We start from the raw sequence: 12,533 nt of genomic DNA, 5'->3' as shown, positions 1-12,533 counted from the left end.
GACCTTGAGTTAAACCTAAGAGTGTGTTAGTGAAAATTAGAGACTAAATGTCATATTCAAAACCATACTAGATTAACTATCATGGCTTCCCACAAAGAATTCTAGTTTAAGGTTCAAGCCTTCAGATCCTCTGAAGATGCCAGCCACAGATGCAGGCGAAACGTCAGGAGAGAATGCTGCTAGAACACGGCCATACAGCTTGGAAACCCCACAGCACCCCAGTGATTCCAGCCATGAAAGCCTTCGACAATACATAAATTCTAGTTTATTTTTGGAGGTGTGGCCATTGCCCAATTGGCCAACTGGGTTCCCACCCAAAATCTCCAAGAAGTGGCACAATTGGCCAATGAGAACAAATGCAAATGAGGCCTATGCAAATCAATGAGCAATCATTTCTTCGAGGACTGCTGGAAAGACACCCTAACAGAGAGCAATTTTTCAGGACTTTCCTACATGATCGGTGGTTTCAACTCTGCTCTACCAAAAGAGTCGTTGTCCTATAACCCAAAGTTCCTGGAATTCTTTGGCTGGAAGCCATGACAGATTAAATCAGATTGAAAAAAAGTTTAGATTTTATATAGCTAACTCTCAAAATGAGTTGAGATATACTGGAAAATCGGCCTGCTGAAACATGGAGCAAACAAAAGGACCAGGAATTAACACACGGGCTGGGCTGCCATCTTTTTTTCCGGCAGGTCTCCTGTGCCTTTAATGGCTGTGAGACTGGCAGGAATAGGGGAGGGAGCATACTTCTATCTGCTTTGGATGCAAAAGGCCCCTGGTTCAAGCCCTGACATTTCCAAATGAAGAAAAGGATCAGGAAGCAGGGGATGAAAACGACCTCTGCCCGACAGTTTGTAGCTGCCAGTCAGAGTAGGCAAGTTAGTTATTGGCCTTGATCCACCAAGGGGCTGACTTAGTAGGGCAGCTTCATGTGTTCAAAACACATGGTGTTTCTCCACATGGCAAGGAACTGATGAAAAGCTGAATCTACGATGTCTTTTTTGGTGAATTTGTAGCTCAGCTGTAGTTCAAATCCCTCAGATCCCCCCAAGCAACTTTCAATTCCACAACTTCCTTGATTAACAAGATCAGTTCAAAGGAGAGGCAGCTCTTGGGAGATTCTGAAATGTGCCTCAGGTTCCTGGTGAAGGTTCAAGCTGCGGCCAAAACCTTCCCACCAAAATCTGGCAAAGTGATTAACAAAAAGCAACACTTGTTGAATCCAGTTCCACATATGTACACCTCTGCAGCATGAGCTATCCATGCCAGAAGAGGAAGGCACTACCAAAGACCCGGGTGATGCCGTATTTGCACAAGGCAGAGAGCATTCACATTTACACTAGTGCAAGACCTTGATAACCACAACCCCCAAACTCGATCGTAACCAAACTAACAGTAATGACCTTACTCCCCACTAGAAAGAGCTGCCATGTTGTGCAGGTGCCAAAGTATCATTCTAATCCTTTTGCCATTCCCTCGTATTCCTAGTCTGAAAGTGACAACAAAACAGGTTTGACATCAGGTGAAAACATGGCCACAGGGCTCATTCAGATATTACTGAGGGTGGACCTTTTGAAAAAAAAATTGTAAAAAAAAAATCTGCAGGTTCTCTTTCTGCATCTGTTGTTTCTCTTTGTTTACTTCTCTCCTTTGAGGCTCATTTCCCCAGCCCCTTTCCTCGGGGCAAATTATCTGCCAAGGAGGGATATACAGAAAATGACTGAGGGGAGAGAGTCACGCAGATGTTAAGTGATGGCACTAGTACATCTGACAACATCACTGGTTCCTGGTTGATGCAAGCCTCCACTATGACCTCCTGCTACCTGATGGAAAATGCACCAGGAACTTCTCATTTATTGGCATTTAGTGGTACAAGATGGTAACTACCTCTGAGCTTGCTCATGCTCTTTAGTGGCAATTCAATTCTGCCACCTCAGGTAGCCTTCTTAAATGTGTAGAAGCACCCTGTCTCCACCTGAGTGGGGAAGGTTTATCTGGTGAACCAGATGTGTTTCCACACTCCTACATTCCTGCTGGGTGACCTTGGGCTAGTCGCAGTTCTTCAGAACTCTCTCAGCCCCACCTGCCTCACAAGGTGCCTGTTGAGGGGAGAGGAAGGGAAAGGAGCTTGTAGGCCACCTTGAGTCTCCTTACAGAAGAAAAAGGTGGGATATAAATCCAAACTCTTTTTCTTCTTAAGATTTGAAAATACACAGGATTTTTAAAGGTTTTTCCAATTCCCCTCTTGAAGACAACTGTAAAATCATTCACTTGGAGTGGGTGATCCAAGGAAACACCAGGTACAAATTGGGTTTCTGTTTCCTTACAGGAAGTATTTTAGAACTGAGCATTCCTATGCGGCATCGTTTTTACTGTGCCCCTCCACCATTAGGGTCGCATGGATGGGGCTACAAAAACATGCCTGCCTGCAAGTAGAAAACTGATGAAGGGAACTTGGACTCCCAAAAATTCATGCCACCCAAAATCTTATTGGTTTCTAAGATGCTACTGGACTTGAATATAACTTTTCTACAGCAGACCAACACAACTACCTTCTGAAACTAATGCAGTGGTTAGGAAAATGCATTCTGCACATGGTCTCGGGAACCCCTGCATCTCAGCCAGTGGGTGCTGAGAAAAAGGGTCCAAGCTAATGGAAGAATACGATAAATTAATTCCAGAATCTAATGCTACTTTCTGAGATTCCCAAGCTCAAAGCATTTTTTTACTTTTCAAAAAAATGCTCTCACTATTTTGACAGTGAAAACCTACCTGGGGGATCTATTGAGTAATTCTTGGTGGGGACCAGTCTGCAGATTCTGTGATATAGTTTTGGAAATCTTTAAGTGGAACAGAAATTGAAGGCCTCGAACAGATGCTAAAATGGGTTGAGAGATGGTTCTACATAAGGAAGGATGAATTGGGAAATTATAGCTGAATTCTATTTTCACAGATGGCACAGCTGAGACCAGATATCATATCAGAAACTTAATTGGGTCCTCAACGCCACATATATCCCTGCCAAAGTCTCATCTAGACATCAGTGTGACTGTTTAACTAGCATAAGGTTCATAAAATTGGCTACAGGGAGAATACATAATATAAAAGTTGCCATGAATACCAGATGTAAATGACAGGGTAGGAACTCATCAACTTACCCAGATTCCCATTCCTCTCCTCTCAGCTGACTTAACCTTGCTTTTCATTCCCCTTAAAATTGTCATCTCTAGGGGTTGGTGACAAGGCTCCTGAGTATTATTAAAGAGGCAAAAAATGTCAAAGCCACTTTTCAGTAGTTAGGGTTAGGAATGTTCACACATGTAAATAGGAATGAAGGGCAGATGAAGATGATTGGTCCATTGGCCATTGCTTTCCCAATGGGGTCTTTTGCCCTAGGAAAGTTTTTCTTTTACAGATTTTTTTTTTGGGGGGGGGGGAATTGATGCTACTGGGAGGGAGCTCACAGACATAAAAGGTTAACCATTGGACTTCGTTCTCCTTCCTCTCCGCTTTCTGAGGGCACTGCGAATGCCTGAGCCAGTAAAGTTTTGACAACCACTTTGCCCTGAAAAGTCCCTTCCTGCCATTTTATGGGTGCTGGGCTCGAAGATCCAGAGCACTCCCTCTTTCTGAGCGTGCTGGTCAGAAGAAACTTTGGGAACCCTTCACCTGGCTTCTGGGCATCCGCCTGACATTTCACAAATCTTACTATTTTGGATTGATCCATAATAACATTAATAATTTCTTATTCATTGGCTAAAACTCTGAATACAAAACAAGGGGCAGGGAGACTTGAACATAAGCATTTAGCAGTGGTTAATATAAGCAATAAGAACCGTGTCTTATTTTTCTCCTCCTTGCCTAGAACAATTTCTTCCTCAAGGCAGGCACTGCATCAATCTTCAAAAACCCAGAGCCATCAGGGCTCAAATCATCAAGCTAGGGTTCACGCGGTGTTTCTCCACTAAAGATCTAGCCAAAAGAGGCCAGGTCAAAGGCCTCCCGAATGGTGATAGGCCACAGCGGGTCATGTGGTTCTAGCCCGACTGCTATAAAAACCTTCGAGGTCACACTTGTTAAGCAACCTGAGTCAACCAGAGACACTGGAGCTGTTGTTCTATACAGTAGTCACTGACTCTTCTTCGCCCTGAATCTTGGTTCCATCTCACTAGCTCCATCATAGGGGCTTCATCTGAAAAGAGCTCAACTATTCCTCTCGCTATGAAACCATCACAAACTCTTGACAGGGCAAAAAAAAAATGCAGTTATTAGGGCAGAACAAAAAAAAAGAAGAAGAAAGGAATTAAATCTTCAGAAACGTATCCTTCAGGACCTCGAATACCCTGCCTCCATAACAGAGTAAATTCTACCCCTGACCCCCATAATTTATCTGTCCAGTATTTGCACCATTATGTACAGAAAAAAAGCTACATAGCAAAAATGAAAAACACCCCCCCCCCAAAAAAAAATCAGTTTTTCGTTTCTTTTGATGATTCACCCGCATTAAGTCTGAGACTCAAAACACATGCATGTTGCTTGCTGGCTTCGGCGATGTTCTAGCATGCAAATTCTTCAGTCCCAGCTGAGAGTTGAGGGCTCCTTTGTTGAGAAACCAAGTTCATAGCATTCATTTCTTGATCTCTTTGCCTGCCCAAGAAAAAAAAGGGAGGGTGAACAGATAGGAGATGTATCAAAACATACCATTTCAGAGACTGGACAACAGATAAACAACAACCTAAAAACTACATTGAGAGAGTTCTGCTGGATCCCGTTTCCTCCACCAACAATGGGGCACGAAGGCAGTCAGAGAAGACAACAACAGGGCATGAAGACAGTCCTTCCTAGCTTGCCCCGAAAATCTGGTGACCACATCCCCTCAAGATGGAGATTCCATGTCAACACTGTGGCCTTGTTAAGCCTCCTTTCCAGTCACAAATTTGCAGGGGCGTACCTGCCAGAGGGACAGGGGTTATCCCCTGTCCCCGGGCACTGCAAAACCGCCCCCCACACACCGAAGCCTGCCACAGGCCCACCAGGCGCCTCTCGACTCGAGGGGAACTTTGGCAGGCTCACAGCAGGCAACCAGCCCGGCATCAGCTTCAGCTGGCCTCCACCTCTATCGGCAGGTATTGCCCCCAGGCGCCATTCCCCCAACTCTCCCGATATGCCTCTGCTAATTTGTCCAATCTCGTCCCTCTTTTAACAGTACAAACCATGGGGCTGTGGAACCGGTGTGATCCTGCCACCAATTTCACTGCCAGTTCAGATGGTGTAAGTAGCCCCTATGCCAGTGACAAGGGCACTAAACGCTGGTACCGGGGTGCTGTGTGGCTCTGCTGCACCCAGAGGTGAATGCTGTTGCTGTGCCGGCACTTCTCCGCCTCAGGAGGCTGTGCTGGCACCAATGGAGGCGGTCCTAGGCATTCCTGGGGGTGGAGCTAACTCTGGTCAGCTTCCTGAGGGCTTTCAGCCCAGGAACGCCCCCTTTGCTGCGGTGCCTTACACCAGCAAAACTGCTTGCAAAGCTCATTGAGTTATAATTTCAGACCTTTGATGAGTTTTGCATTTTTTCCTTCCTTGCCGTAACTCTCCATTGCTATTTGGAAGCAGCATGGCTATGCCATACGCTGGCCACTGCAAAACCACACTTTCCCTGCTCCGTAGATTGGGCTGCCTGCAATCTAAGCCTGAGGCCATCAATGCATCCTGCATCAGTGAGTTCCACAAGTTAAATATGTACTGTTTCAAGGATTCTTCACTTCGGTCTGTGTTTTGGCTCTACCTCCCATCGCTTTTATTACTATATTTCCTGAATTAGTCATGAAGCAGGGAGGGAAACAAACAACCCCTCCCCTCTATTTTCTTGACACTGTATAATTTAATACACCTCCATCACATTTCCCCATGACACAGAGGAAGTTGTTTTTCTGCGCAGCAAAAAAAGGCAGATGCTTGTGTTTGCTTATATAGGAAACGAGGTCAGTATAGAAGGATCAAGGGCTGAGAGAGACATGAGTCTTAGCATAGTGCAGGGGTTAAGAGAAGCAAACTCTAATCTGGAGAACCAGGTTTATTTTCTCACATCTACACATGAAGTTTGACCTTGGGCTAGTCCCAGTTCTCTCAGAACTCTCTCAGCCCCACCTACCTAACAAGGTGTCTGTTTTAGGGAGAGGAAGAGAAAGTGATTGTAAGCCGCTTTGAGACTCCTTACAGCAGAGAAAAGTGGCATCTAAAAACAACTTTTCCTTTTTATCTTCAATGGTGCCTTTTTATTAAAAAAATCTCCAAGTGTGTGAACGCTGGCCTACTTTTTTCACTCCGTTTTAAAACTGTAGCATGATGAAGATTTCTAGTCAGCGTGAAAGCTCGCACAATATTTTGTGTTGTTTTTTTGTTGGCCCTATTAAAGGGTGAGGCCCGGGTTTTGTTTCTCGTTCTGGTTCCTTCAGGGAGGGTCAAGTAGCAAATAGTTTTCTCCTTGATAGGGACTCCTCAGACCAAATGATGGGTTTTGTGGCGCCCTCAGATAACATTTTTCTCCTTCCCACAAGAGAATTTGGCTGTTAGGGATTAGCAGAGGAAGAAAGGATTCCCTTACAAGGCCACATTGTGACAAGAAAACCACAACAGGGTTTTGTTTTTCCTTCCAAAGCCCCAGGCAGAATCCACAGCTGCTTCATGCCCATTGTTAACAAGGCACGGTGGAGATGCCCTTATGCAGAGAATGGGCCTTCTATGGTCTCCAGCCAAGCAGGGCACTCACTTGTTTTTCCTAAATGTCACAATTGATTTAAGAGGATTTGCAGATCTCCACCTGCGTCTCGGAATCATATCGTTAGATAGATCCAACAAGCTCCAATTCCAAATTGGTTAATTTATTTCAAGCGTTCATGACCCGTGTTTCTGGCAGGCTTTGGTGTCAAGGCAGCACAGAAGAAGGAAAAAAATGTTCAGCCAACAGGCAAGAGGCCAAAATAAAAACCAACAGAACCTTAAAATCACAAAACCGGCAGACTTAAAACCATCAATATCAGGATGCAGAAAACATTTAAAAACCAGTGGAATTAGTAGTCCGGAAGGTCTTATACTACACACCAAATAATGCTCTTTCCATTTCAGTGTACTCTGCAACCGTATTTCACTGTGTGAAATAGCAAAGACCATTTTCAAATGACTGCTAAAAGTGCATTAAAAGTGTATTATTTAATGTGCACGCAAGCGCTTGAGAAACAGTGTTCTGGACAGCATTACCAAAAAGGGAACTGAGGCTCTTGGTTTAATGGCGAAAAATGTTAGCCAGTTTCACGGCTTTGTTTATTGTGGGCATTTCACTGGTTTTGTTTTCTAATGTTTGCCATCCAGTTCTATTGCACAGCTTATATAATGCTTTATGTGCTGTATCGATTTATTTTTGTTCTTACAATTGTAATTTACTGAGTCCTAGGGACAGAAGCAGAGCGGTTTTTTAAATTTATATCCCCCCTTTCTTTCCTGTAAGGAGACTCAAAGGGGCTTACAATCTCCTTTCCCTTCCCCCCGCCCCAAACAACAAACACCCTGTGAGGTGGGTGAGGGCTGAGAGAGTTCAGAAGAGATGTGACTAGTCCACGGTCACCCAGCTGGTGTGTGTTGGAGTGCACAAGCTAATCTAGTTCCTCAGATAAGCCTCCACAGTTCAAGTGGGAGAGCGAGGAATCAAATCCTGTTCTCCAGATTAGAGTGCACCTGCTCTTAACCACTATGCCACAGGCAAGGAGATAGGCAGGGGGCCCCTTGAAAGGTATACTCACCCTCTAAATGGTTGCGGGAGAGGTACTTCAGGCCTTCATCCAGCAAGATAACCGGCAATGAGATTTTCATTACAACCACCCACTGCGGCCAGTTGAGAGGTGTTACCTGAAATATCAGCTGCACAGCAAGGAAAGGAGAATTTTACATTAAATATTTTAAATCTCTAATAGCCCAAACTAGCTCATCATATGTCAGAGCTTGGAAGATAAGCAGAGTCACCTATGGTTAGTACTTGGATGGGAGACCACCAAGGAGAACTATGCAGAGGCAGGATATGGCAAACCACCTCTGCTCATCTCATGCTTTGAACATTTGATAGCACTTGGTTGTTATTATTCAGGCAAAAGAAGCCTTTTTTAGTCACAGCTGATTTATGGCAAGAGAGGTTCAGAGGTGGTTTGCCATTGCCTGCCTCCATATCATGCCACTGGTCCATCCAAGTTTAACTCCTCCACCTCGGCCTTGACATTCACCGTATGACCTTGGCTCGGCCATTCTCTCTTAGGCCCCTTCCGCACATGTAGAATAATGCACATTCAATTCACTTTCACAACTGTTTGAAAGTGGATTTTGCTGTGTGGAATTTGGCTCTCCCTTCAAAGAAGTGGATTGAAAGTGCATTACTCTGCATGTGCAGAAGGGGCCTTAGCCTAACCTTGGAGAATAAACAGAGGAGTGTCCTGTATGCTACCTAGAGCTCTTTGGAGGAAGAGAGGCATATAAATGCAACAGACTTGAATTTCAGTTATCCATTGTCAAGGATAAGAGTCTGTGGTAAGCAAAAAACCTTTCAGGACCTTGGAGAGCTCCCCGTGGGGTGGATTGGTGAGATGCAAGAGTTATTCCAGCACATGCCTGGATCCAAATGGGGTCTGCAGAGAGGTGTTTCTTTCAGGCCCCACTTCACTGGGCGGAAAAACTGTCCCAGATTTAGAGACATGAAGGGGCTGAAAGGTCTACCTCAGCTTCAGAAATCAGAATGGTAGTGAGGGGTGCTTTCCTGGGGAAGAGTCATTAGAGGGCTGATCTATAATTCCCCCAGGGGTCCTCTTTGGTGAGAGCCTCTAGCAATGGCTCCTGTGCCCACACCCTCCTCTGAACCCCTGCTCCAGTCTTCCAATTCCCTGCCATCCTGAAAGAGATCACACTTGGCCTCAGAAGCCAGACAGCAGGCCATCAGGCAGCTGAGGAGACGGGTGGCTGGTGGTGATGTCCTCTGCTTGGAGGCCAGCATTTTCTCACTCAAGGTGCAAGCCCCACAATACTTACGGGCAATGGCTTCACAGAAAGAATCAGGAAATGCAGTGCCATAGACATGACAATCGCCCCAAGGAGCCAGAGGTTGAGCCAGGGAGGCATCCTCAGCAGAGACTGGTTTTCAGACACACTGTAGAGAAGGGACAGGTGTGAAACCATCACCTTGTCTCCCACACACACCCAAGAACCCATACGAGTGCCTTTCAAGATTATCGAAATTCCACAGCAAAATCCATGACCGGCATGAACAAGCAAATACGCCTTAAACCCTCGACCTTTGATTCTGCTTCTTGAGTGGTAACATTAAAGTTCTATCCATGACTTCTGCAATTTCTGCTGCCACTGTCAAAATCCTTTCTACAACCACACAAATGATCAGTTTGCCTTCTGTCTTCTGTCTTGCCAGTTCTGCTGCCTGTATGATGCTGTTCCCCAATGGCGTGACTAGAGGGGCACGATGGGGTGGAGCCCCGGGCACAACTTCCTGGGGGTGCATTTTAGGACTGTGCCCGCCCCGTGCAACTGCACTTTGGTCCAGAACTTCCCATGGAGCGCCAGACAGGGGCGCAGCTGAGGCCGGAGGACAGCACCCAGGGTGACCCCTGCATGCCTTTTAAAGAAGCTACGCTCTGCTGTTCCCCATCTCTAGATACCCAACCTGCTCTTAACCACTACGCCACAGGCAAGTGTCTCTCTTATATACAGCCTCCAGAAGCCGAATCATTTCTTCTGCTTTCCATATCCATATCTATTTCAAAAAGTAGTGAGAGTAAGGAGAGAAGAGAAGAAAGCCTGTTTTGAGGTACTGTACCTGTTAAGGGCATTGCACATCTCTATGGTCACCAGCACTGAGAGCGCCATCGTCGTTGGATAACGAGATTCGAAGATTTCACAGTTGACTCCTTCAAAGATGGGGTTGTCCTCAGTGCATCTCATGAAGTTCCTCTGTGAAGAAGGAGAAGACAGCCATGCGTTCAGCTTGGGAGGGCATTCCAAAATGTGGAGATGCAACTCTTTCTCCTCCTCTACTGCCACCACCTAGGACATTCTATTTTTCCATTTGGAGGGCAACCAAAATGGTAAAGGGTCTAGAGTCCATGCCCTACGAAGAGAGACTTAGGGAGGTGGGGATGTTTAGTTTGGTGAAGAGAAGGTTATTGTTATTGTTACTGTTACTGTTTATTTGTTTGTTTGTTTGTTTATTTATTTGACTTTTATACCACCCACCCCCGGAGGTTAAGAGGTGACATGATAGCCATGTTTAAATATTTGAAGGGATGTCATGTCGAAGAGGGAGCGAGCTTGTTTTCTGCAGCCTAGGACACAGAGTAATGGATTCAAGGTGCAGGAAAAGAGATTCCACCTAAACATTAGGAAGAACTTCCTGACCATCAGGGTTTTTGGGCAGTGGAATTCACTGCCTTGGAGAGTGGTGGAGTCTCCTTCTTTGGAGGTCTTTAAACCTGGATGAGCATATGTCGGGAGTGCTTTGATTGTGTGTTCCTTCATGGCAGGGGGTTAGACTTGATGGCCCTTGTGGTTTTTCCAACTCTATGATTCTCTGATTCTACACTTAGGATAATTTGGAGGGTTTGTACCTCCCCTTTGCTATTTTTTTATTTTACAAATATTATTCCGCATATTTGGGGAGTTCTTACCCCCAGAGTACACAGAAACCTCTGTTTTGCTCGTGAGAGGCTCTGTTTTACTGTCCTCACAATGGAGAAGAGCTGGTTTTTATATCCCAATTTTCTCAACCTTTAAGGGAAAGGTTACAAAACTGCTTACAATCACCTTCCCTTCCCCTCCCCACAACAGGCACCTTGTGAAGTGGTGGGGCTGAGACAGTTCAGAGAGAACTGTGACCAACCCAATGTCACCCAGTAGGGTTCATGTATAGGGGTGGGGAAACAAATCCAGTTTACTGGATTAGAGTCTGCAGTTCATGCGGAGGAGTGAAAAATCAAACCCAGTCCTCTGGGTTAGTCTCCACCACTCTTAACTATACGTCACACGCTCACACACTTTGCTATCAGAGAAACGATTGAAGTAATTGGCTTACTGTATTCTTATTGCTTTTGGATGATTGTGTTTATCTTCGGCAGAAAATGTGGAGTGTAAATATTTTAATTTAAATAATCAAAACCCAACACAGTCAGAGGTCAGAGCCAAACAGATATTTAAAATAAACATATGAACTGTAATTGGTTCAACCCCCACCTAGCAACTTACCAGCTGGTAAAATGTAACTTGAGGCCCTTCAGCATCGTACAAAAACCACCAGGTAGCCGCGCCTACTGTTGCTAGACCAACGTACACTGCAATGGGCCAAGGGAGAAGAAAATTAATCACTCAGTCTATTTGTCCTTCTGATATTGTGTTATACTGCTTTGTCGGCTAGCTGACGTAGGGCTGGGGAGTCCTACGCTTTCCATCTGCTAAAGCTCCCTCTATTTTTTTTTGCTGAAGGAGATCTTTTCCTACAAATGTAGAATAAGGAGAGCCCGTTGGGAGATAACATGAGCCATTTACTCAATTATTTATTTGCATCAATCAAAGGGGATCTGCGACACCCGCATTCCAACTCCATTTGCAGTGCGAGCGATTGGTGTGATGCAGAAGAGTCGTGCCTTTTCTTGTTCGTGCATCCCTGAATTTATGGGCAAGGCCACCCTGGCACAAGCAAACAGATACATCCTTTGTGAGGCTTGAAGGATGTTACTATTTTCTATTGTCCTAGCTTCATGGTTTTGGGTCAAGGATAATAACACCACTCAATGGCTTCTTATTCCAGGTTCATGAAGGCACAAAAGCCCCAGGCCTGGTTTGAGGGTTAAGAGAGCCTCGTCTTCCCCATCATAACCTCACACTCTGAACATTATGCCTCACAGGCATTCATACCAAACCATTCAGGCTTCTCACCTCCAATGGCCAAATAGCGGAAGAAAAGCCATCCGCTGATGAGCGGCTCCCGAGGATTTCGGGGTAGCTTGTCCATGATGTCCAGGTCAGGGGGATTGAAGCCAAGAGCTGTGGCTGGCAGACCGTCCGTCACCAAATTCACCCATAGAAGCTGGACTGGGATCAGTGCTTCAGGCAGCCCCAGAATAGCTGTCAGGAAGATACTGAAAGGGAAACGTGCAAGGATTCTCAATTACCTTTTTAAGCGTATCACAGAATCAAAATGATGATGGAGATATATTTTTTTTGCAATAATGTAAATTTTATTCATGCCAAAAATAATTACACAAACTGAAAAATAGATCATCCATCTTTACAAATCGATTTAGTGCATCTGTGTACGTAATTTATCAACTAAGAATTAAACAAATTTGAATATATAATTCGACTTCCATTGGTACATACTCTACATTTTAGTATTTAAGGGAAAGAGAAGCAACAATAGATCTAGGGTACAATTTAAGTTCCATGCAACATGATATATTTTTTGATTACTTTTCTCTTCCAAATAATTAATA

The 12,533-nt window shown here is 44.9% G+C and overlaps 1 protein-coding gene across 1 annotated transcript in view; it reads right to left on the bottom strand.

Annotated features, from left to right (window-relative positions):
• Nucleotides 1-3,433: 3,433 nt before the first annotated feature.
• The window catches only part of ATP2A3 (ATPase sarcoplasmic/endoplasmic reticulum Ca2+ transporting 3), a 99,505-nt gene continuing 90,405 nt past the window's right edge, over nucleotides 3,434-12,533 (bottom strand). Inside the window, exons 16-21 of the mRNA XM_048518939.1 lie at nucleotides 11,977-12,179; nucleotides 11,287-11,372; nucleotides 9,866-9,999; nucleotides 9,067-9,184; nucleotides 7,797-7,914; nucleotides 3,434-4,650 (exon numbers count right to left, since the gene is read on the bottom strand). Coding sequence (XP_048374896.1) covers nucleotides 4,631-4,650; nucleotides 7,797-7,914; nucleotides 9,067-9,184; nucleotides 9,866-9,999; nucleotides 11,287-11,372; nucleotides 11,977-12,179 — 679 coding nt within the window. The 3' untranslated portion in view covers nucleotides 3,434-4,630. The remainder of the gene's footprint in view (nucleotides 4,651-7,796; nucleotides 7,915-9,066; nucleotides 9,185-9,865; nucleotides 10,000-11,286; nucleotides 11,373-11,976; nucleotides 12,180-12,533) is intronic.

This window comes from Sphaerodactylus townsendi, linkage group LG16, assembly GCF_021028975.2.
Source record: "Sphaerodactylus townsendi isolate TG3544 linkage group LG16, MPM_Stown_v2.3, whole genome shotgun sequence".
Classification (NCBI taxonomy): domain Eukaryota; kingdom Metazoa; phylum Chordata; class Lepidosauria; order Squamata; family Sphaerodactylidae; genus Sphaerodactylus; species Sphaerodactylus townsendi.
This window is presented reverse-complemented; position numbering and strand designations above follow the sequence as displayed.